At 36.1% G+C, this 26,132-nt stretch overlaps 1 protein-coding gene across 6 annotated transcripts in view; it reads left to right on the plus strand.

Moving 5' to 3' along the window:
* The window catches only part of ORC4 (origin recognition complex subunit 4), an 85,388-nt gene extending 59,922 nt beyond the window's left edge, over positions 1 to 25,466 (plus strand). For 5 of the 6 annotated variants that reach the window (XM_081814484.1, XM_081814483.1, XM_031031899.2 and 2 more), the window contains 6 exons: positions 5,313 to 5,486; positions 12,659 to 12,745; positions 21,408 to 21,516; positions 22,403 to 22,498; positions 22,581 to 22,648; positions 25,016 to 25,466. In XM_081814484.1, coding sequence (XP_081670610.1) covers positions 5,313 to 5,486; positions 12,659 to 12,745; positions 21,408 to 21,516; positions 22,403 to 22,498; positions 22,581 to 22,648; positions 25,016 to 25,204 — 723 coding nt within the window. In that variant the 3' untranslated portion in view covers positions 25,205 to 25,466. The remainder of the gene's footprint in view (positions 1 to 5,312; positions 5,487 to 12,658; positions 12,746 to 21,407; positions 21,517 to 22,402; positions 22,499 to 22,580; positions 22,649 to 25,015) is intronic. The other variant, XM_081814486.1, reaches the window with a different exon arrangement.
* Positions 25,467 to 26,132: the final 666 nt, after the last annotated feature.

Genomic DNA, 26,132 nt, shown 5'->3' on the forward strand with positions numbered 1-26,132 from the left:
TTGGATTATTTGTTCTTCAGGTGTTGAGTTTGATAAGTTCTTTATAGATTTTGGATACTAGCCCTTTATCTGATATGTCATTTGCAAATATCTTCTCCCATTCTGTCAGTTGTCTTGGTTTTGTTGACTGTTTCCTTTGCTGTGCAGGAGCTTTTTATTTTGATGAAGTCCCAGTAGTTCAGTTTTGCTCTTGCTTCCCTTGCCTTTGGCGATGTTTCTAGGAAGAAGTTGCTGCCGCTGAGGTTGAAGAGGTTGCTGCCTTTGTTCTCCTCTAGGATTTTGATGGATTCCTGTCTCACATTTAGGTCTTTCATCCATTTTGAGTCTATTTTTGTGTGTGGTGTAAGGAAATGGTCCAGTTTCATTCTTCTGCATGTGGCTGTCCAATTTTCCCAACACCATTTGTGAGGAGACTGTCTTTTTGCCATTGGACATTCTTTCCTGCTTTGTTGGAGATGAGTTGAGGGTCCATTTCTGGGCTCTCTGTTCTGTTCCATTGATCTATGTGTCTGTTTTTGTGCCAGTACCATACTGTCTTGATGATTACAGCTTTGTAATAGGGCTTGAAGTCCGGAATTGTGATGCCACCAGCTTTGGTTTTCTTTTTCAACATTGCTCTGGCTATTCAGGGTCTTTTCTGGTTCCATACAAATTTTAGGATTATTTGCTCCATTTCTTTGAAAAAAGTGGATGGTATTTTGATAGGGATTGCATTAAATGTGTAGATTGCTCTAGGTAGCATTGACATCTTCACAATATTTGTTCTTGAATCCATGAGCATGGAACTTTTTTCCATTTCTTTGTGTCTTCCTCAATTTCTTTCATGAGTATTTTATAGTTTTCTGAGTACAGATTCTTTGCCTCTTTGGTTAGATTTATTCCTAGGTATCTTACGGTTTTGGGTGCAATTGTAAATGGGATCGACTACTAAATTTCTCTTCTGTCTTATTGTTGGTGTATAGAAATGCAACTGATTTCTGTACTTGATGTTATATCCTGCAACTTTACTGAATTCCTCTATGAGTTCTAGCAGTTTTGGGGTGGAGTCTTTTGGGTTTTCCACATAAAGTATCATATCATCTGCAAGGAGTGAGAGTTTGACTTCTTTGCCAATTCGGATGCCTTTTATTTCTTTTTGTTGTCTAACTGCTGTGGTTAGGAATTCTAGTACTATGTTGAAGAGCAGTGGTGATAGTGGACATCCTTGCCGTGTTCCTGACCTTGGGGGAAAAGCTCTCAGTTTTTCCCCATTAAGAATGATATTCGCTATGGGTTTTTCATATATGGCTTTTATGATATTGAGGTATGTACCCTCTGTCCCTACACTCTGAAGAGTTTTAATCAAGAAAGGATGCTCTACTTTGTCAGATGCTTTTTCTGCATCTATTGAGAGGATCATATGGTTCTTGTTCTTTCTTTTATTAATGTATTGTATCACATTGATTGATTTGCGGATGTTGAACCAACCTTGCAGCCCAGGAATAAATCCCGCTTGGTCGTGGTGAATAATTCTTTTAATGTACTGTTGGATCCTATTGACTAGTATTTTGGTGAGAATTTTTGCATCCATGTTCATCAGGGATATTGGTCTGTAATTCTCCTTTTTGATGGGGTCTTTATCTGATTTGGGGATCAAGGTAATGCTGGCCTCATAAAATGAGTTTGGAAGTTTTCCTTCCATTTCTATTTTTTGGAACAGTTTCAGAAGAATAGGGATGAATTCTTCTTTAAATGTTTGGTAGAATTCCCCTTGGAAACCATCTGGCCCTGAGCTCTTGTTTGTTGGGAGATTTTTGATTACTGCTTCAATTTCCTTAGTGGTTATGGGTCTGTTCAGGTTTTCTGTTTCTTCCTGGTTCAGTTTTGGTGGTTTATACATCTCTAGGAATGCATCCATTTCTTCCAGATTATCTAATTTGCTGGCCTATAGTTGCTCATAATATGTTCTTGTAATTGTTTTTATTTCTTTGGTGTTGGTTGTGATCTGTCCTCTTTCATTCATGATTTTATTTGGGTCTTTTTTTTCCCTTTTGATAAGTCTGGCCAGGGGTCTATCAGTCTTATTAATTCTTTCAAAGAACCAGCTCCTAGTTCCGTAGATCTGTTCTCCTGTTCTTTTGGTTTCTGTTTCATTGATTTCTGCTCTGATCTTTATTATTGCTCTTCTCCTGCTGTGTTTCGGCTTTATTTGCTGTTCTTTCTCCAGCTCCTTTAGGTGTAGGGTTAGGTTTTGTATTTGAGACCTTTCTTGTTTCTTGAAGGACCGCCATACTGCATCCCAAAGATTTTGAACAGTTGTGTTTTCATTTTCATTTGTTTCCATGAATTTTTTAAATTCTTTAATTTCCTGGTTGACCCATTCATTCTTTAGTAGGATGCTCTTTAGACTCCATCTATTTGAGTTCTTTCCGACTTTCCTCTTGTAATTGAGTTCTAGTTTCAAAGCATTGTGGTCCAAAAATAGGCAGGGTATGATCCCAGTCTTTTGGTGCCAGTTGAGACCTGATTCGTGACCTAGGATGTGATCTATTCTGGAGAATGTTCCATGGGCACTGGAGAAGAATGTGTATTCTGTTGCTTTGGGATGGAATGTTCTTAATATATCTGTGAAGTCCATTTATTCTAGTGTGTCATTTAAAGTCTTTATTTCCTTGTTGATCTTTTGCTTAGATGATCTGTCCATTTCAGTGAGGGGGGTGATAAAGTCCTCTACTATTATTGTATCGTTGTCGATGTGTTTCTTTGATTTTGTTATTAATTGGCTTACATAATTGGCTGCTCCCTTGTTAGGGGCATAGATATTTACAATTGTTAGATCTTCTTTTTGGATAAACCCCTTAAGTAGGATATAGTATCCTTCCTCATCTCTTATTATAGTCTTTGGTTTAAAATCTAATTTGTCAGGGGTGCCTGGGTGGCTCAGTTGTTAAGCGTCTGCCTTCTGCTCAGGTCATGGTCCCAGGGTCCTGGAATTGAGCCCCACATCGGGCTCCCTGCTTGCGCAGAAAGCCTGCTTCTCTCCCACTCCCCCTGCTTGTGTTCCCTCTTGTGCTGTGTCTCTCTCTGTCAAATAAGTAAAATCTTTAAAAAATAATAATAAAATAAAATCTAATTTGTCTGATATAAGGATTGCCACCCCAGCTTTCTTTTGATGTCTGTTAACATGGTAAATGGTTTTCCACCCCCTCACTTTCAATCTGGAGGTGTCTTTGGGTCTAAAATGAGTCTCTTGCAGACAGCATATTGAAGGGTCTTGTTTTTTTATCCAGTCTGATACCCTTTGTCTTTCGATTAGGGCATTTAGCCCATTTACATTTAGGGTAACTATTGAAAGATATGAATTTAGTGCCATTGTATTGCCTGTTAGGTGACTGTTACTGTATATTGTCTCTATTCTTTCTGGTCTATGTTACTTTTAGGCTCTCTCTCTTTGCTTAGAGGACCCCTTTCAATATTTCTTGTAGTGGTGGTTTGGTGTTTGCAAATTCTTTTAGTTTTTGTTTGTCCTGAAAGCTTTTTATCTCTCCTTCTACTTTCAATGACAGCCTAGCTGGATATAGTATTCTTGGCTGCATATTTTACTTGTTTAGTGCTCTGAATATATCATGCTAGTCCTTTCTGGCCTGCCAGGTCTCTGTGGCTAGGTCTGCTGTCAATCTAATATTTCTACCATTGTAGGTTACAGACCTCTTGTCCCCAGCTGCTTTCATGATTTTCTCTTTTATTGTGAGACTTGTAAGTTTTACTATTAGATATTGAGGTGTTAACCAATTTTTATTGATTTTGAGGGGGTTCTCTGTGTCTCCTGGATTTTGATGCCTGTTTCCTTCCCCAAATTAGGGAATTTCTCTGCTATAATTTCCTCCAATATACCTTCTGCCCCTCTCTCTGTTTCTTCTTCTTCTGGGATCCCAGTTATTCTAATATTGTTTCGTCTTGTGGTATCACTTCTCTCTCGAATTCTGCCCTCGTTATCCCATAGTTGTTCCTCTCTCTTTTTCTCAGCTTCTTTATGCTCCATCATTGGTCTTCTATGTCACTGATTCTCTCTTCTGCCTCATTTATCCTAGCAGTTAGAGCCTCCATTTTTTATTGCGCCTCATTAATAGCCTTTTTGATTTTGACTTGGTTAGATTTTAGTTCTTTCATTTCTCCAGAAAGGGATTCTGTAGTATCTTCCATGCTTTTTTCAAGCCCAGCTAGTATCTTTATAATCGTCACTCTCAACTCTAGTTCTGAGGTCTTACTAATGTCCGTATTGATTAGGTCCCTGGCAGTTGGTACTGCTTCTTGTTCTTTTTTTTGAGATGAGTTTTTCCATCTTGTCATTTTGTCCAGAGGAGAATAGATGAATGATAGAACCCCAGGGTAACAACAACCCCAGAAAAATATACACTAAACCAATCAGAAGAGACCCAAACCCGGGGGGAAAAGAAATGGAAAAAAAGAGTGGGGGGGAAATGTGATCAGACTGGTGAATAGATCAGAGCCACACACTAGATTTTGGGCATATTTTGGTCTGTTGGAAGAAACTTCCTCCCAAAATTTTAAAGAAAGAAAAACATATATGTACAAAAAGAAGGGTAAATATGATGAAGGGATGGAATATGACTGTAAAGATGAAAATTATAAAAGATTTTATAAAATGAATTGATAAGAAGTTGGTTGAAAAAAGAACCTGAATTCTTCTTAAATTCTTAAATCTGAATTCTTCACATATCTTTATTCCTCTTTGTCAATGTATGAAATTCCTTATTGAAATTCTTGGTGTTATTGTGGCAGAGAACTATTCAATAATAGAATTTTTTTGCAATTGTTGGTCTTGGAATGTTAAAGATTAACTGAGAATAGCATAGTAGGAAAAAGGCATGACATCACCAGTCCTACACATGCTTAGAAGGGGATTATTAAAAGTGGCTTGGGTGCCTGGGTGGCTCAGTTGGTTAAGCGACTGCCTTCGGCTCAGGTCATGATCCTGGAGTCCCTGGATCGAGTCCCGCATTGGGCTCCCTGCTCGGCAGGGAGTCTGCTTCTCCCTCTGACCCTCCTCCCTCTCATGCTGTCTCTCATTCTCTCTGTCTCAAATAAATAAATAAAATCTTTAAAAAAAAAAAAAAAAGTGGCTTGTATAACTGTAAGGATATCAAGGGAATGATTTGAGTTTTCGGAGGCTTGCATAAAATGCTTAATTGTATTTTATAGGGTAAGCATTGTTAATTAATAGTGGTAGTTCAGATATGTATACCTCTAATATTGGTATGTTTTTTTCTTTTTAAACATGCATCTTATATGGATTTTTGTTTGTTTTTAAGGATATTTTGGAACTCTTAGAAAAAAGAGTGAAGTCACGATTTTCTCACCGGCAGATACATTTAATGAATTCATTTGGTTTTCCACAGTATCTTAAAATATTTAAAGAACAATTATCTCTACCTGCAGAATTTCCAGACAAGATCTTCACTGAGAAGTGGAATGAGAATGTTCAGGTAACTTGGAACAGAGGCAATAATCTTTAAATAATTTTTGTGCCTTGCTATACCACTGAAAGCTTATAAAAACCTACAAATTTAAACAAATTTGTAAATTAGCACAAAGTTTCTAATGTTATTGTAGCATAAAACTGCATTAATACAAATTACACACTTTTTTGTGTTATTTTCTTTTAAAAGACATTTGAAATGTCATATCCTAAATTTTTTCTCTCAAAAGAACTTTAATGAGATTTTTGTTCTGTTTCAATCTGGCTTATATTTTAGGTTATTCTGTTAATATTTAGAATATCATAAAAATATTATTTTCATTATTTACAAGTTTAGCAGTATTTTAGCTTGGTGGTTCGTACCTAACAGTCCAATATGGATTTTTTTCCCCCTCTAATTCTCCTACAATTTCAGCTTTTATCTCATTGGGTCTTTTAAGTCAAACTAGACTTGGCACCTCTGGTTGTATGTCTAAATTGGTGAATCTCATCTTGTAGTCTCTGGAGCCCTCAGGGTCTTCTACCCTTGCACACTCGCATGTTGATTTAAAGGTTTACTAAACCTTGTGGACTCTGTAAATTTATCTATGCTTAAATTGAATAGCCTAACATATATAGGCTATTGTTATACCAACTCAACATACTAGCATCAGTTTATCTTATGCTGTCAAGAATTTTCAGTTGGCAGGGAGAAAGGGAGAGAGTATATGTGTGGGAGTGTGTTTAATAGCACAATTGAAAAACAGTGTTGTTGAATAAATCCCACATGGTAGAATCTTTCAGAAATATGGGTCTTCTGAAGGTAGAAAATAATTTAGAGTCCTTGGTTTTGAAAGAATTGGGAAAAACTGGTCTATGATATTAAATACTGATGAGGATGATTAGATCTTTGGATAATTAAAGTTGCAAAGTCTGTATTCACTGGCTCTAAGAATATTGTTTTATGTCAAAGCAGTAATTATTAATTTTTTTTGTAGTTTCAAGTTTTTATTTAAATTCTAGTTGGTTAATATACAATGTAATATTAATTTTAGGTGTCGTATCCAGCAGTTTATCACTAACATACAACTCACGGTGCTCATCACAAGTGCCTTCCTTAATATCCACCACCCATTTAACCCAACCCCTTCCTACCTCCCCTCCAGCAACCCTCAGTTTGTTCTCTATAGTTAAGAGTCTGGAGGCACCTGGGTCCCTCAGTTGGTTAAGTGTCCAACTTGGTTTTGGCGTAGGTCATAATCTTGCAGTCATGAGATCGATTCCTGCATCAGGTTCTGTGCTCAGCACAGAGTCTGTTTCATATTCTCTCTGCCTCTCCTCCCTCCCTCCCACTCACTCTTTCTCTTTCTCAAATAAATAAAATCTTAAAAAAAAAAAAGAGTCTTTCCTGGTTTGCCTCTCTTTTTTTACCCCATGTTCATCTGTTTCATTTAAATTCCACTTAGTGAAATAGTATGGTATTTGTCTTTCTCTGACTGCCTTATTTCGCTTAGCATAATACTCTCTAGTTCCATCCATGTCATTGCAAATGGCAGTATTTCATTCTTTTTTATGGCTAATTAATATTCTGTTGTATATACATACCATGACTTCTTTATCCATTTATCTATTGATGGACATTTGGGCTCTTTCCGTTATTTGGCTTATGTTAATAATGAATTCAAAAAATGGATAAAAGACCTAACTGTGAGACAGGAAATCATCAGAATCCTAGAGGAGAACACGGGCAGCAACCTCTTTGACCTTGGCCATAGCAACTTCTTACTAGATAAATCTCCTGAGGCAAGGGAAACAAAAGCAAAAATGAACTATTGGGACTTCATCAAGATAAAAAGCTTCGGGCGCCTGGGTGGCTTAGTTGGTTAAGCGACTGCCTTCGGCTCAGGTCATGATCCTGGAGTACCAGGATCGAGTCCTGCATCGGGCTCCCTGCTCAGCAGGGAGTCTCCTTCTCCCTCTGACCCTCCCCCCTCTCATGCTCTCTATCTCATTCTCTCTCTCAAATAAATAAAATCTTAAAAGAAAAAAATTCGTTAAAATAAAAAGCTTCTGCACAGCAAGGGGAACAGTCAACAAAACTAAAAGGCAACCTTCAGAATAGAAGAAGATATTTGCAAATGACATATCTGATAAAGGGTTAGTATCCAAAATATATTAAGAACTTACCAAACTCAACACCCAAGAAACAAATAATCCAGTTAAAAAATGGGCAGAAGACATGAATAGACATTTTTCCAAAGAAGATATACAGATGGCTAATGGACACATGAAAAGATGCTCAACATCACTTATCATCAGGGAAATACAAATCACAACTACAATGAGATATCCCATCACACCTGTCAGAATGGCTAAAATTAACACAGGAAACAACAGATGTTGGTGAGGATGTGGAGAAAGGGGAACCCTCCTACACTATTGGTGGGAATTGAAACTGGTACAGCCACTGTGGAAAACAGTATGGAGGTTACTCACAAAGTTAAAAATAGAACTACCCTACGATCCAGCAACTGTACTAGTAGGTATTTACCGAAAGGATATACAAATACTGATTCGAAAAGCAGTCATGATTTTAATCTTAAATATCAATACCAAATTAAAAGTGAGAACTTTGCATTTATTTTGTTCTTAAACAATTTTTTATTTTTTCCCAGCTTTGTTGAGGTATAATTGACAAAAGTTATATATGTTTCAGGGTACAACTTGATGTTTTGATATACATGTATATCATGAAATACCACAATGAAGCTATTCAACTCATCCATCACCTCAGTAGTTACCGTTTTCTTTCTTGTTTTTCTTTTTTCTTTTGTGGGAAGAGGTGAGATCTCTTGTTTTTCTTTTTTTCTTTTGTGGGAAGAGGTGAGAATACTTATGAGCTGTCTTCTGAGCAAATTTCAAGTGTACAGTACTGTATTGTTAACCATAGTCACATTTTTACTGTTGTTATACTCCAAAATTTACTCATCTTGCATAACTAAAACTTGATTCTTGTTTTGATTATAAAATATAGTCTGCTCATCTAAGCATTATTAATTTTGTCACTTTTCATTTTTTTAAATTAAAAGTTCACTGAACAAGGGAACACCTGGCTGGCTTAGTCGGAAGAGCATGCAACTCTTGATCTTGGCATTGTGGTTTCAAGCCTCACATTGAGTGTAGAGATTACTAAAAGTTCACTGATCAAAATTTAATCAGTGTATAAGAATACATGGTAAAACGTACAAGTTTCCCTTATATCCATGCCCATGCTACTTCCCTATACTACACTACAGAGTAATTATTTGATTTATAGCGTTTCAAACATATATATACTGAAGTTGTTTTTACATAAAGAGTTCAAACTTTGCATATTGTTCTGATTGAGAATTTTGTATTATTTTGTAGTGTAACTATACAGAATTGAATGGAAAAATGGTTATCCTTAAAATTCAGAGATTGTGCTGTGATACAATTAGGTGTGGGTTTTTCCTTTTCCCCTTCTCCCCAGATTAATCCTGTCTGGGACTCAGATATTTGTTAGCCCAGGGAAGTTTTTTTGATACTCCATCTTATTATAAGATTCTGTTCTTTAAGAAACCTTTATATTTGGTACCCCCACATTGTCCTTTTCCTTACCTAGGTCTGGAGTGGAACAAGCTCTGCATCTTTGGCCTCTGAATCCACTTTTCAGTGCCTTACAGACTTTTACCTTCTTCAGTTCCTGAACTGATTATCTTGTTACAACAGTATTTTTTTCTGACTTCTTTAGAGATCCAAATGCAGTCTTTCTTAGTATTTAAATGTCTTTGCTTTGCCAGGACTCTTTATTTCTGTCCCTGCTCCCTTTCTTTTCCTAAGATGACTACATAGCCCAGGTTATACAGTGCTGGTACCAATCTTTCTGTCCTTCACAGAATATTGCATTCTGTGCATCCAAGTGGGTATATAAAGGAGTTAGATGAAAGGGATAACTGGTGAAGCATAATTCTGGATGACTTGGAAAATGGTAACCATTCAGCAGGAGGGTGACTAGCCCTTAGGTTTTTGGTCCTTTTTTGCTGATCCTGTATCACTGAATTTAGGGGCAGATGGTAGAAATGAATGTGAGCACTATCCTTTTGTTTTTTGGGGTTTTTTGTTTGTTTCTTTCTTTGTTTTACAATCTTGCAGTTCTTTTATAATGTAGAAGTAATACCACTGGAGTTTGTGTCTTAGTTCTAGTATTTTGTTCCCTGTATCATCATCCTCATTTGCCACTTCCCTTTGGTATGCTAATGGATGTGCTTCACTTGGGATATATGTCAGCACCATGGCCAGAAGCCTTGCCCAGGAAAGTGGGGGTTGCATTGAGGGAGCTATCCTTTCTCTCAGTACTGACTACCCAGCAAGTTTTTCTGATCCCAGGTTTAAAAAAACAACAAACAAAAATCAATGGTATAGATAACAGGTCGCCTATGGAATCTCATCCAAGAAGTATCTTCAGGATATGGTTGAACCTGGACATCCTGTCTAACTTGAATGTTTTAGCCATACCTCAAATGAGTCAAGTAAGTTAAGCAGAGTAAACACCATCCCAGCATGGCAGTATAAGGAGAAATCCCTGAATGAAAGAGCATTTTAAAGGATCATAACTAATTCTCCTCAAAGGAAATTCTCCCAAAGTACTATAGCTAAGTTCAAGGAACATTTACCTACTGTCATAACCTTCCCTTTAGTTAACAGAAGGTGAGAAGATTGAGCAGGAACTGACTAGGAGATTTAGTACATATACTGCTGCCACTGAGTTATCCCTGGAGCATCATGACTTCTGAGGTACCAGTGAAACTCTGTTACATTCTGCTTGGAATCTGCCTGTGAAGAGGGCACCAGCCAAGCAAACTGTACAATTAGTACAATAAGAACTTGTTTCTGCAGCTGCTACTCATGTGTTCATCAGTGAAAAGTTAATGTTTCAGCTTCTTTGAATAACAGGGGAGGTCTGCTTTGTTTCTGGGAATTTCCCCATGTTCCTATAAGGGGTGATGTCAGTCAGTGATTCTGTGTCTTTATTTCCCTTGCATCATTTCCTGAGCCAACTATAAGGGAGCTTTCAATACAGAGAAATAAATTCATTAGTGTTTCAAAACCCAAGATCTAATATCTTCAATGACTATCATAGTTAAATATAATAGACATCCAAAGAGTTGTGTTTTTTTTTTTTATAATAACCTTATATCTCCAAGTAGTTTATAGTGTTGGAATCAAGGTGAAAGTGTATTAAGAGTTTTTTTTTTTTTTAAAGATTTTTATTTATTTATTTGAGAGAGAGTACATGAGAGGGGGGAGGGTCAGAGGGAGAAGCAGGCTCCTCGCTGAGCAGGGAGCCCGATATGGGACTCGATCCCGGGACTCCAGGATCATGACCTGAGCCGAAGGCAGTCGCTTAACCAACTGAGCCACCCAGGTGCCCAAGAGATTTTTTTTAATGGCTCACATACAGATCTTCTAGACTTCTTTTTAAAGCACATTAAGTAATTATGGAAGCAAGAAGGTGATAGCTTTCAGAAATATGGGGAGTTGGATTCAGACCTCTAAAAATACAAGAAGAAAGACAGAGTATAGGTTAACCCTTTGAAGCATCGTGTAGAAGAAAAGCAATTAACTAACTGTTCTTAAAAATAATTGAATTCTTAGGGAGAAAATTTCTTTTATCAATATTTTTGTTCCAGGTGATTTTTTTTTTATAGTTTTAGTTTTAACAGGACTACAGTTAATTCCCAGAAGTTTTTTATGTGTATTACTTTGCTTTATTATTTTGTGTTCATTTTGTGTACTCTCAATAGTAACAGCAAGCAAATTGTTATAGTCAAAGAGAATACTGAAAAGAATGACAAGGGAATAGGGACTATAACTAGGAAAATGTATTTATTGAGAGCATAAAACTTTATTCCATTATACTGAACTTATTCTTGAATCTGGATCTACTTACAGTAGAGGTATGAGATACAACAGTTTTACCTCTAGAAAATAAGGTTTCCTGGGTTTTTTGTTTGTTTTAAAAAAAGAATCCTTATTCCTTACAGAGGATTTTTGAAAATTTATGTCAATCTTGCCCAGGCTGTTTTTGGCTCTGCCAGCTGTGAGTTTACTCTCCTTACATCTCATTTTTTCTTTAATGCCAAATGTACCTTACTTTTCATTAATTCTAATTCACTACAGTCACAATTGCTTTTTCAAAGGACCTTATTGATCTCCACATTTCCAAAGTGATTAGTTTCTTCTCAAAATATATTTTAGTTTAATTATACTAAGTAATTTACATTGTTGATCACTACTTCCTTCTTAAAGTTTTCTTCCCTTGGTTTAATTGCTCTCTCTTGGATTATTTTCCAGTCTTCAGTATCTTTCTCAGTATCTTTGCTCTTTTTCCATTTAGTTCTTAAATATTGATAACCAAGTTTCACTTCTTGACCACATTTCACTCTTCATTCATCCTGGGATGTTCTGTCCCCAAAATATCATTTCTGATTTTTTTCTTCCCTCTCTCAAGCCCTTGCTTCTCCACACATCACCATTTGACTCTCCATCAGACCATGTCTTCTATAAATGTCTTAATTCTCTATTCACACTATTAATTCAGACCCTTTTTGTCTCTTATATGGACAATTGCAATGGCCCACAATTAGGTTTTTCTGTCCTTGTCCTTCCATGAAATCGCTTTGCCAATAACTGAAACTCAGGGTTACATGACTACTCATTTTCTGTCAGTATGCCACGATCTTCCTTCATTGCTCCTGCTGTTCCCTATAACTGGAATACTCTTTCTTTTTACCTTACTGACTCATATAGTTTAAGCATTCTTTGTATTACTTTACCTTGTGTTCCCCGATATAGTAACTCTTATTCTCTCTTGTGTTTTGTGCTGAGTTTTGATCATCCCACTAGTATGACTGTATAGTTTCCCTTTTTAGATCAGAAAGTTTGGGGTAGCAGGTATTATGTTTTGTTTTTGTGTATTTTAATTAACATAAAGGGATAAGAAGAAAATTAATAGACTGGAAATTTCATTTTGATTTTTGTATTCTACAAAATAAAACCAACACCTATTTAATAATGAATGAATATCAGAGTTAATGAGGTACACCAACTAGTGAGGCACATTGTAGTTTTTAAACTGCCTTGTTCCTTATCTGTTTTGATTTTTTTTTTTTTCTCTAGTGTCTCACAGAAGATAGAAGTGTGCGAGAAGTACTACAAAAGCATTTCAATGTCAGCAAAAACCTGCGGTCATTACACATGCTATTGGTTTGTATTCATTTTATTTTTACACTCATTTTATTTCACCAGGTAATTGTATTTTGATGGGAATTGATTAAACTTACAGATAAATTTTGGGAGAATTAACATGATTACTACATCAAATCTTCCAATCTGGAATAAGGTACATTTCTCCTTTTATTTAGTTTTTCTTTGATTTGTTTAATCATCATTTTATAATTTTTACCACACAGATTTTGTGTATGTTTAAAGTGTATATCTAAGTACTTAATTTTCTTTGGAACTGATATTTTGTAAATATCATATTTAAATGATATCTTTTTAATTATGTTTTCAACATGCTCATTGTTAGTATATAGAAATTTGTTTATTTCTAATGGTAAGTTTATGTCTAATGGTATAGTAAATGTCTGCGACTATTAAAATTTATGGCTGCTAGTAGTGTAAATATGTCTAGGTACTGTGGCAAATTAGATTTCTAGAGAAACTCAGATGCACAAGAAGACATGTACAAGATTATTTGCAGCAGCCTTGTTTAAAATTGCCCAAAAAGGGAAATGACAGATATCGATCAATAAGGGAAAGAATAATTAAGTTGTGAGTATATATAAAGGAATATAATACAATAGAAAAAATGAATGAACTAGAAGTGATACCTCAATATGATAAATTCTCAGAATACATGTTCAGTGAAGAGAGAGTTGTAGAAGTACAATATGGTATTTATATAAAATTTGGAAATTACTCTCTGTTGTCTAGGAATATATACATACGTAGTAGAAGTATAACAACATGGCTTTTTGTATGAAGAGTAGAGAATCCAACTAGGGGAAGAAATAGATCCTATAAGATTATATTTTGTAAGCTGAGGAAGTAGTCGTAGGTATCCAGTACAGCATTATCTTGCCTTTTTATGTAAGAAGCATTTTACAGTAAAAGGAAAGAGTAAGAGAAGGAGTTACTGTGTATCAGGTCTCTCCCAGTAGGGGAATGAAGGAAAAGGATTTCCAAACTCTTCTGTTCAACTCAGGACCCTGGGCCCTGGTTTACCTGGGAGATTTATACCTAGTATAAATATTTCTTCAATTTTACATGGTACTTAATTACACCTAAGAAATTACTCATTTTTTAGCTGGATTTCAAATTTAACCAAATATCATACATTTTCATCTGCTAACTCTGCTTACCCTATTTAATGACTAAATTTAAGTGTTATGAAAATTACACTTAAAGAAATCTTCAAATTGTTGGAAAGGCAACTAGCTACATGAGGTATAATTTGGTTTTTAATTTTTTTCTATTATGTACAGTTGAATATAAAGTAGGTAACTTCTATCACTTAACACTAACCTGAACTGGTTAATTGTTCAGTAACAATTAGTGAAAAAGCTTATACAAGTCACAGGTCTGCCTTTTTGGTTTGGTCTAGGGCTTTGAATAATAGTGTTTTTGTTTTATTGAAGTACAGTTGACATACAATATATGTTAGTTTCAGTCATACCAGCATAGTGACTTGACATTTTTATACATTACAAAATGATCACCACGATAAGTATAGTCACCATATGTCACCTTACAAAGTTATTTCAGGGTAATTGACTATATTCTCTCTGCTATACTCTACATCCCTGAGACTGACTTATTTTAAAACTCGAAGTTTGTATTTCTTGATCCCTTTCACCTATTTCACCCATCTCTTTACCCCTCTCCCCTCTGGCAACCATGAGTTTGTTCTCTGTGTTTACAAATCTGTTTTTGTTTTATTTTTAGATTCCACATGTAAGTAAAATCATACGGTATTTGTCATTTTCTGTCAGACTTACTTCACTTAGCATGATACCTTCTCGGTCCATCCATGTTGTCATGGATGGCAAGATTTTCTTTTTTATGTCTGAGTAATACTCCATTGTGTATGTATGTGTGTATTATCTTCTTTATCCATTTCATCTGTTGATGGACAAGTAGATTGCTTCCATATCTTGACTGTTGTAAATTTTACGCTGTAATGAACATAAAGGTACAAATATCTTTTCGAGTTAGTGTTTTTGTTTTCTACGAGTAAATACCCAGAAATGGAATTGCTGGGTTGTACAGTAGTTCCATTTTTAGCTTTTTGAGTAATCTCCATACTATTTTCCATACTGGCTGTACCAATTTATATTCCCAAAACAGCAGGAGGGTTTCTTTTTCTCCACATCCTCGTAACACTTGTTGTGTTTACCTTTTTTAATACTAGCCATTCTGACAGGTGTGAGGTAATCTAATTATGATTTTGATTTGCCTTACCCTGATGATGAGTGATGTTGAACATTTTTTCATGTGTCTGTTGGCCATCTGTATGTCTTTGGAAGTGCCTGTTCAGCTCCTTGCCCATTTTTTAATCCAACTGTTTCAGGTTTTGATAATGAGTTCTATGAGTTCTTTATATATTTTGGATATTAATCTCAATCAGATATATTTGCAAATATGGGAGAAGTCGTTAGATTGACTTTTTGTTTTGTTGATGGTTCCCTTTACCGTGCAAAAGTATTTTAGTATTTGTAGTCTCAATTGTTTATTTTTTGTTGTCCTCACATGTAGAGACAGTTACAAAAAAATATTGCTGAGACAGATATCCAAGAGTTTACTGACCAGTGTTTTGTTTTTGCTTAAAGAGTTTTATGGTTTCAGGCCTTAATTTAGGTCTTTAATCCATTTGGGGTTTGTTTTTATATATGGTATAAGAAAGTGATCCAGTGTCATTCTTCAGCATATAGCTGTCCAGTTTTCCCAACACCATTTATTGAAGACTATCTTTTCCCCATTATATAATCTTGCCTTTTTTGTCATAGATTAATTGACCATAAATGTGTGGCTTTATTTTTGGTTTCACTCTTCTATTCCATTGATCTGTGTGTCTATTTCCATGCCATAACATACTGTTTTGATTGCTATAGCTTTGTAGTATAGATAATCTGGGAATGTGCTACTTCCAGCTTCGTTCTTCTTTCTGAAGATCACTTTGGCTTTTCCAGGGTCCTTTGTGGTTTCATACAAATTTTAGGATTATTTGTTCTAGTTCTGTGGAAAATGCTGCATTTAATTTATAGATTACGTGGGTAGAACAGACATAAACAATGTTAGTTCTTCCAGTCCATAAGCATGGTATATTTTTCCATTTATTTGTGTCACCCTCAATTTCTTTAATCAGTGTTTTAATAGGTCTTAGAAGAAAGGTTTTTCACCTCATTGGTTGGTTAAATTTATTTCTAGGGATTTTATTCTTTTTGATGCAGTTGTAAATAGGATTGTTTTCTTAATTTCTCTTTCTGCTAGTTTATTAATATACACAGCAGGTTTCTATATATTAACTTTGTGTCCTGCAACTTTACCTGAAGTATTTGTTAGTTCTAATGATTTTTTGGTGACGTCTTTAGGATTTCCTATCCTAATATTATGTCATCTGCAAATAGTGACAGTTTTACCTCTTCCTTAACCACTTTGGGTGCCTTTTATTTCTTGTCTGATTGCTGCAGTTAGGACTTCCAGTAGCATGCTGATTAAAAGTGTGAGAGTCAGCATCCTTGTCTTGTTCCTGATCTTTAAGGAAAAGTTTTCAGCTTTTATGATGTTGGCTGTGGGTTTTCATGTATGGATGGCCTTTATTGTATTGAGGTATATTCCCTCTATATAACTTTGTTAAGTGCTTTTATCATGAGTGGATATTGAATTTTGCCAAGCTTTTCTGCATCTGTTGTGATGATTATATGATTTTTATGCTTCAGTTTGTTAATGTGGTGCATCATACTGATTGATTTGTGGATCTTGAACCATCGTTGCATCCCTGGAATAAATCCTGCTTGATCATGATGAATGATCCTTTTAATGTATTGTATTCAGTTTGATTGGGAATATTGGCCTGTAATTTTCTGTTTTTGTAGTGGTTTTGGTATCAGGCTAATGCTGGCCTCGTAGCCATTCTTTCCTCTTCAGTTTTTTGGAATTGTTTGAGAAGAATAGGTATTAACTCTTTGAATGTTTGGGAGAATTCACCTGTGAAGCCATCTGGTTCTAGAATTTTATTTCTTGGGAGTTTTTATTTTTATTATTTTTTAAAGATTTATTTGTTTGAGAGAGAGAGGGTACCAAGCACGAATGGGAGGGGCAGAGGGAGAGAGGATCTCAAGCGGACTCCGTGTGGGTGGGGAGCATGACACGGGGCTTGATCTCTTAAGATCACAACCGGAGTGGAAACCAAGAGTAGGACAGACGCTTAATCCACTACACCACCCAGGCACCCTGTGGGAGTTTTTAAGTTACTGTTTTAATTTTGTTACTAGTATCTGGATTTTCTGTTTCTTCCTGATTCAGTCTTGGAAGATTGTATATTTCTAGGAATTTACCCATTTCTTCTAGGTTGTCCAATTTGTTGGTATATAAATTTTCATAGTAGTCTCTTATATCTTATAATCCTTTGTATTTCTGTTGTGTCAGTTGTAACTTCTCTTTTATTTCTGATTTTGAGTCCTGTTTTTATCTTGATGAATCTGTCTAAAGGTTTGTCAGGTTTGTTTATCTTTTCAAACAGTCAGCTCTTAGTTTCACTGATGTTTTTTCTGATTTTGTTTTTTTTTTTAAATCTCTCTTTCATTTGTTTTCACTCTGATCTTTACTACTTCCTCCCTTGTACTGGCTTTAGGCTTTGTTCTTCTTTTTCTAGTTCTTCTGAATGTAACATTAGATTCTTACCTTGAGATTTTTCTTGTGTCTTGAGGTAAGCCTGTATTACTATAAACTTCCCTCTTCAAACTGCTTTTGCTCTATCCCAGAGATTTTGGAACACTGTATTAACATTCTCATTTGCCTCCATGTAGTTTTCTGTTATCTCTTTGATTTCTTTGTTGACTCATTATGTTGTTTAGTCTCCATGTGTTTGGGGTTTTTTCCAGTTTTCTTTTCTTGTGAATAATTTCCTGTTTCATACTATCGTGCTCAAAAAAGATGCTTGATACAATTTCAGTCTTACTAAATTTATTGAGACTTGTTTTCTGGCGTAACATGTAACCTGTCCTGGAGAATGTTCCACATACACTTGACAAGAATGTGTTTGGTGCTGTTTTTGGATGGAATGATCTGTATATATCTGCTGAATCCATTTGGCTAGTCTGTTAAGGCCAGTGTTTCCTTATTGATTTTCTGACTGGATGATCTGTCCATTGATGTAAGAGTTGTTAAATTATAACATGTAATTATAATTATAAAATTATGGTATTACGGTCAATTTCTCCCTTTGTGTCTGTTAATATTTGCTTTATATATTTAGGTGCTTCTGTGTTGGGTGCATTATATTTACAGTTGTTATATTCTCTTATTGGATTGATCCCTTTATCATTGTATGATCTTCTTGTGTCTTTTTTTTTCTTTTCATTTTTTTAAATTTTATTATGTTATGTTAATCACCACACATTACATCATTAATTTTTGATATAGTGTTCCATGATTCATTGTTTGCATATAACACCCAGTGCTCCATTCAATACATGCCCTCTTTAATACCCATCACCAGGCTAACCCATCCCCCCCAGCCCCCTCCCCTCTAGAACCCTCAGTCCTTGTCTTTTTTAAGGTGTGTTTTGTCTATATACATTACTACCCTGGCCTTCCCCGCCCCCCCCCCCCCATTTGCATGGAATATCTTTTTCCATCCCTTCACTTTCAGTGTGTATATATCCTTAGGTCTGAAGTGAGTCTTGTGTAGGCAGCATATAGATGGGTCTTGTTTTTTTAATCTTTTCAGTAACCCTATGCCTTTTGATTGGAGCACTTAGTCCATTGACATTAAAAGTGGTTTTTGTTAGGTATGTACTTACTGCGCTTTCATTGTTTTCTGGTTGTTTTTATAGTTCTTTTCTGTTCCTTTCTTCTCTTGCTCTCTTCCCTTGTGACTTTATTTAGTATTATGTTTGGATTCCTTTTTATTTTTTGTGTATCTATTTTAAGTTGTTGGTTTGTGATTACCGTGAGGTTTATATATATAACACTGTATGTTAGCAGTCTATTTTAAGTTGGTAGTTGCTTAAATTCAAAAGCATTTTAGGGGCGCCTGGGTGGCTCAGTCCAGGGTCCAACTCTTGATCTTGTCTCAGGTCTCAAACTCCGGGTTGTGACTTCAGACCCCATGCTGGGTATGGATCCTACATAAGAAACAAACAAAAAAAGCATTTTAAAAGCACTAATGTTTACTCTCCTCCCACTCTCACATTTTATGTATTAGATTGCATGTTTTACATATTTTTATTTAGTATATGCCTTAACTAATCATAGATACAGTTGATTTTATTACTCTTTAATCTTCCTACAAGCTTTATAATTGATTGCTCTCCTCCCTTTACTATATGTTTGCTTTTACCAGTGAAACTGTTTCTTTCATAATTTTTAAATTTCCTCTTAGGGCCTTTTCTTTTTTGCTTAAAGAGTTCTTTTAACATTTCTTGTAAGGCTGGTTCAGTGGTAATGAATTCCTTTATCTTAGAAACTTTTTCTCTCTCCTTCAATTCTGAATGATAATTTTGCTTTGTAGAATATTCTTGGTTGTAGGTTTTTTCCTTTCAGCACTTTGAATATTCTGTCTTGTTGTAGACCTCTTTGGATTCATCTTCTTTGGGGTTTTCTGGACCTTCTGGGGTTTCCTTTCCTGGACCTCGATGTCTGTTTCCTTCCCCAGGTTAGGGAAATTTTCAGCTATCATTTCTTCAAATAAGTTTCCTGCCCCTTACTCTCTTTCTTCTTCTTCTGGGACCCCTTATATAATGTGAATGTCAGTATGCTTGATGTTGTCCTAGTGGTCCCTTAACATATCATTTTTTAAAATTCTTTTTCCTATTTGCTCTACAGCTTGGGTCCTTTCCATTACCTTGTCTTCCAGATTGCTGATCATTCTTCTGCATCTTTTAATCTGTTGTTCATTTCAGTTATTGTATTCTTCAGCTATGATTGATTCTTTTTTCTATTTCTTGTCTCTTTTTTGAAGTTCTCACTAAGTTCATCCACACGTCTCCCAAGTGGTGATTTGATGATTATCTTTATGACAGTTATTTTGACATCTTTATCAGATAGATTGTTTAAATAACTCCATTGTTTAGTTCTTTTTCTGAAGTTTTGTCTTTTTTCATTTGGAACATACTCTTCTGTCTCCTTATTTTGTCTGACTCTGTGTTTGTTTATATAAGGTAGCTCTGTCTCCCGGTCTTGAAAGTAGCGGCCTTATGTAGAGGGCATCCTCTGGAGCCCAGAAGTACAATCTTTCAGGTCACTAGAACCTGGAGCTTCAGGGCTGTTTCATGTGGGCTGCTTGCACCTCTCTTTTGTCACTGGGCCCCTACTGCTGAAGTTACACTTGTCAGGGCTGGTTCCTGGCCCAAATGGTGGCAATGCCTCACCACAACTACTGCAGACACACCAGTATGTGGAGCTGGCCCAGCCCAGGTGGCTGAGAAGCCCAGCTGCGGCCACTGAGGGCAGGTGGGTGGGGCAGTCCCTCTGGCTCATTGTGAGATCCCACCATGACTCTTGTGTGCTTGCTGGTGGGTGGGGTTGGCCCCCCTTTCCTTGGGTAGGACTTATTTGGAAGGGGTACCTACCAGGTGGGTGATTCGTATGGTGCAGTTCCACAGGGGAATGCCCCTGGTGTGGATAGTGGTGCTAACAAGGTAGATGGATAGTGTCACAACTGGCTCTTCCAAGCATCTAACTAGCTTAGCTGAAGGAAAACGAGAATATTGCTGCCAGTACTTCCATTCCCAAAGAAAGCTCCTACAGATCCCTGTCCCTCCAGCACTATGTATACCTTAAATTAGTATACTTTATGTATGGCCCAGGTGTTTTTGAAACTTATGCCTCTGAGCAATTGAAATTTTGTGTGGGCCCATAAGAATGGAGTCTCCATTTCCTGTAGTCCCTCTGGCTCTCCCAGATTTAAGCCCCACTGATTTTCAAAGCCAGGCATTATGGGGGCTCGTCTTCCTGGTGCAGATACCCAAGGCAGAGGGTTCCCAATGTAGGGTGTGAACCCCTCACTCCTCAGGAAGAACCGCCACACCTCCTGCTGCGGGTCGCTGCACTGGGTGTTTGGTTCCTACCCCAGCCACACATCTCTGCCTCTTTTTACCCTTCTCAGTGTAGCTTTTTAAAATATCTTCCAGCTGTGCGTTTGTGCACGAGCAAACACACACACACACACACACACACACACACTCCTCAGCTGCTGGTTTTCAGAGCGTTCTCAGAGTTGCTTTATATGTAGTTTCAATCTTGTGTCCATGGGAGGAAGTGAGCTCAGGTACTTCCCTACTCCATTTTCCCATGAAATCAAAATAACTTTTGAATAGCATTCTTACCTATTTTGGATCTCTTCTTGCTCTACTCCTTTTTAAGTGTTTTTCTTTTGAGGAATTGCAAATAAGATGTGCAAGTGGGAAGAGGTAGAGAGAACAGCAAGAACTTTTTTTTTTATGCTTTACATTTATAGAGTTACATAGCATATGTATTGAAATACTGTATTTTAATAGAGCCAAGTATGAGAATACCTTTCCCAAGTATTAATATTAACTCTTCCATAAGAATAGACTCCAAATGAAGAAATTTTGTTCAGTAATATCTCCAGAATGCCTAAGTAAACATGTAAATGTTTTTCTAATCCACATTTCCCTAGATGCTTGCTTTAAATCGTGTAACAACATCACACCCGTTTATGACTGCAGCAGATGTGATGGAGGCAAACCAGTTGTGTAGCATGGACTCTAAAGCAAATATTGTGCATGGTGAGAAGCCTGCTTAATTAGTTTTTTATAAGTTTAAGTTAATATAATGGAATTCTTTCAAAATTATACTTAACATTGGGTATAACACAAAATACTTTTATATCCATACATCCTTTAACTAAGCCCTGCAAAAGGTATTATCACTCCCATTTAAAGTGAAAGAATCTCGATGCTCTCCCTCCCTTGCTACATTGGAAATCCAGCTAAGACTTATATTGCAGGCATTCACATTGCATCAAGTGCTACTAAAGAGCCTTGGCATTGAAGGTTCACTATCCCTTTTAAGAATTTAATGAATTTTCTTCTCTCCAGGAAAAAAAAAAAAAATAGATACAATTTCCAGGTGTTTAGGGTTTCTCTGAATAATCAAGGACCCTACGTGATTTAAAGTACATAATTGCAGGGGCGCCTGGGTGGCTCAGTCTAAACGTCTGCTTTTGGCTCAGGTCATGATCTCAGGGTCCTGGGATCGAGCCCTGGGTCAGGCTCCCTGCTCAGTGGGGGGTCTGCACCTCTCCCCCCCTCAAATAAATAAAATTTTAATAAATAAATAAAGTACACAATTGCAGTGTCAGTTTGTTTATTATGGGCCATGTGATAAGTGCTTGATAGTATTCTCTCTAATCCTTATAACATCTCTGTAAGCTTAAGAAGATTCTTAGTTTGCTTATCTGAAAGCTAAGCCCAGGAAGGTGGAGCAGTTTGCTTAGGACTGTATAAGTAATAGTGACTGAAACACGTTTGAACCTGGGGGAGGCCTTGATCTCCTGCCACCCCTCAAAACCATGGTCTTTCACTTTATTATTCTATTTGGAGGACAGTTACTTCAATCTTATGGATCAGTAAGTTAACATACAACTCATAATTCGTTTTCCTTTTACTGTAGGTCTGTCAGTCTTGGAAATCTGTCTTATAATAGCAATGAAACATTTAAATGACATCTATGAAGAGGAGCCCTTTAACTTTCAAATGGTCTATAATGGTGAGATGAGACTTTGGTTTCTTTCTGACTCTACCTCACTGCTTATTTGAGGGTGTTAATGTTGTTATTGCTTTCTGTCCAGAGTTTCAGAAGTTTGTTCAAAGGAAGGCCCATTCTGTTTATAATTTTGAGAAACCTGTTGTCATGAAGGTAAGATTTAAGTTCACTGTTATTTTTCTGCATACAGGTATGTTTTTACATCCAGTTTGATTGTATATATCATAGTTGAACTCTAATTTTGATACATTAGGTATTTATCATAGAAATTTTTTTTGCATAACAGACAAATTATCTCAAAATGAAACGTTTGAATAATTCTAAAGCAGTCAGGTATTTCCCAGTTTGTGGAAGTATACTGCCCTCTACTGTCTGTTTCTAGCACTGCATTGTGCAAAGAACTATACATTACAGTTCATCAATAAAATTCTGTCCCTGTACAACCCAAAGGTTGGCTTTATAATCTTAGCAGTAAAAAGATAAAAATGACAATATTAGCCATTAATAGAAACTAAAGGATAAAATATGGGCTAGTGAGGACATACAAAGTTTTATTAGGGATTGGTTATGAGTTTTAAAACTTGAGGAACTTCATTAGCGTGTACCATTGTCCTTCAGAAATATGTGAGCCACATAGTGTAATATTGGATTTTCTAGTAGCAACAAAAAGTTAAAAAGGCGAAATTAACTTTAATGACAAATTTTATTTAACCTAATATACCAAAAACATTTTAGTCTATAATCGATACAGAAAATTATTGTGTTATACTTTATTTTGTTTTGTATTAAGTTTTTGAAATTTCATGTGTGTTTACACTTAAAGCGATCTTAATTCACTAAATATTCATTGGAAATACTTGTTCTTTAGATTTCATAAAATTTGTAGCTGAAGTAGATTTACATTCTGAATTATTCCAAACGAACTTAAAATTTTCTAATTGACTTGAGTATCAAATTTTACATTAAATTTAATAATTAATAAACAAATAAAATTAAAAATCAAGTTCCACGAATAGCAGTAGCCCTCTGTGGTCACCTTACTGGACAGTGCAGCTCTAGAGGACTTTATGGGGAAAAGCATCTCCTTCCCTCCCTCCTTCCTTCCTTTCTTTCCCTCCCTCCCTCCTTTCTTTCCTTCCCATCCTTCCTTCCTTCCCTCCTTTCTTTCCTTCCCTTCTTTATTTTTTTCCTGCCCTCCTTCTTTTCCTTCTTTTTCTTTCTTTCTCTCTTCCTTTCTTTCTTTCTAGCAATGGATCCATAAGTCCTTTATCACCCTTTATAGGCCTTAATGGTCAGAATTCTATTTCTTGTACCAAATAAAAAAATGTGAGTACAGGGCATCACCATTTCTTTAAAAGAACAGGGAATGTATTCAGCCTACTGGAGGTTGGTTTTTTCCCCTTCCTCATGTCCATGTCTGTCTGACAGTCATAGTTTGTGGAGGTTGTGAGTACGAAGGGTTACATGAACATTTAAATTCTTGTGAGTGATTTGTATTTTGTACCTGCTCGTTTCCACATTTTAAATAAAGTATTTTGCTGCCTAGAAATATTTTAAATCTCAATTTTATTCAGCCCCAATAATACTTGCAGCCTCTGGTATTTTCTCATTTTCAGAAATGAATGGTGGTGGTGTTATTTCTCTTTTCATCAGAAGACTTTTTATGATACATAAAGATTATATTCCAGTGATATTTTTTACAGTGTGGTTGTAAGAACAGAAAGCTCCAGAATGTGTTTCACTGGGTCAATATTTAATAGTTACCATGTCATGATTTAATGGCTTCTTTTTTTTTCATACGCCAATAAAATACCTAAAACAACAATCAGGGTTAGAAAAGACATAATACGTGAATATTAGAGGTGAGAGGAAACAGATCATAACCCTTTTAAGGGGGGGAAGATGGAGGAAAGGGACTTTGTGACAGGTGGTGGCATGCTCTTCAGAGGGAAAAAGGAGGCTGTCTTCTTTCCTTCATGCCCATACCACTCTGCTGAATCATTTATTTATAGGGTCAGCTGAATAGGCTTGGGTGTACTCCTAGGGGGTCTTTCCTGCCTCTGGCTTTTTTTGCAGCTGTATTAAACTTCTACGTAGCAAAGTCTTACAAAACTAGAAAGAGAATGTAAATGCAAATTTGAATAACCTAGGTAATTAAAGTACTGGTCTTATCAGATGTTAGATTTTTATAGAGAGAACTGGAAGCCCTTAAGTACTAGCAGGTAATAATGGTACAGAATGAGGTTTGGAAGAAAAACCATATTGTGCAGACTGAATTAAGAGTTTGCCCTGTTCGCATTCAACAATTCAGGGACAGATAGCTATATATTGACACTGCCTCATCTGATAGATGAAGTTTTATGAGGTTGATGAGAGTTGTTTTTGATCCCTACTGATTTCTGTTAAGTTTTGTTTCCTGGCACTCTGTTCTACAGTTAAACACAACCCTAATTGTTCTCTGGATTAACGTTATTATTTTACTTCCCCTATTCAACCTAAACTATTTCTTTCATCTTCCAGGCTTTTGAACACTTACAACAGTTAGAATTAATAAGGCCCATGGAAAGGACTTCGGTAAATACACAGAGAGAGTACCAGCTGATGAAACTACTTTTGGATAATACTCAAATTATGAATGCTTTGCAGAAATACCCCAACTGTCCTACAGATGTTAGGCAGTGGGCAACATCCTCACTCAGCTGGTTATGAATATAACCAGTGGCTTCAGTTATGGAGTTTCAGGCATTCTTCTGTAAGGAACTCAAAGCTATTGTCCTTTAGCAAGATATGTTATTACATTTTCTTATATTTATAAATCTGTATTTTTGTATTTATGGGAGACTGTTACACATGTAGTGTCTTGACTGTGTCTTGCCTTTGAATCATGAGCAGTTACATGATTTATAATTCCAGTGATTTAGATTATGTTGTAAGTAGCAGTGCAAAGAAATAAATGTGACTGTTTTAGGGAGTGAACCATATGCTTATTTAACACTTGTCAAGTATTTATGCGGTATATTTGAAGAGTTCATTTCAACCCAGCAGCCAAGTGTTTTTACAAATCCTAAAAGCAGTAAAGAAACAATGGTAAGAGTTGAGGTGTACTGAGGAATCTTTTGATCCACTGGAAGGTGCCGCATTTTCTTTTCTCTATCCATGGAAATTTTGGATTCTACCCCAGACCCAGGTCTTCTAGTTCAGGAGACTGACCAGTTTGGCAGAAGATAGTTCACGTGGAAGAAAAAAGTGAGAAGTTTGAACATGAATTTCTTCCAGGTTTCTCAAAAGGTGGTACTTAATCATATCATCTACAGAAGAATCCCTTGTAGAATTTTTTAAAAGGCAAATTCTTCCCAGTTTCATTAAAGATTTCATGAAATGTTTAAAAAAAAAAAAAAAATTCTTGGGCCTCTCCTAGGCCCCAAAGGATCAGAATTTGTCTTTTTAACGGGGACTTTAGGAAATGCCTGGAAAACCATTCCCACAATTAATGGGAAGTGTTTGGCACTGTTGACTAAATTTATTTGTATCAAAAAGTAAATCCCTAAAGGGAATGTAGAAGTGCTAACCTTATAAAATTCAGGAGTCCAAGAACTAATTCCAGGTGTCTGTTTAGAATGAAATTTAATAAGCATTT

This window comes from Leptonychotes weddellii, chromosome 3, assembly GCF_054177405.1.
Source record: "Leptonychotes weddellii isolate Sample4059 chromosome 3, ASM5417740v2, whole genome shotgun sequence".
Lineage (NCBI taxonomy): Eukaryota > Metazoa > Chordata > Mammalia > Carnivora > Phocidae > Leptonychotes > Leptonychotes weddellii.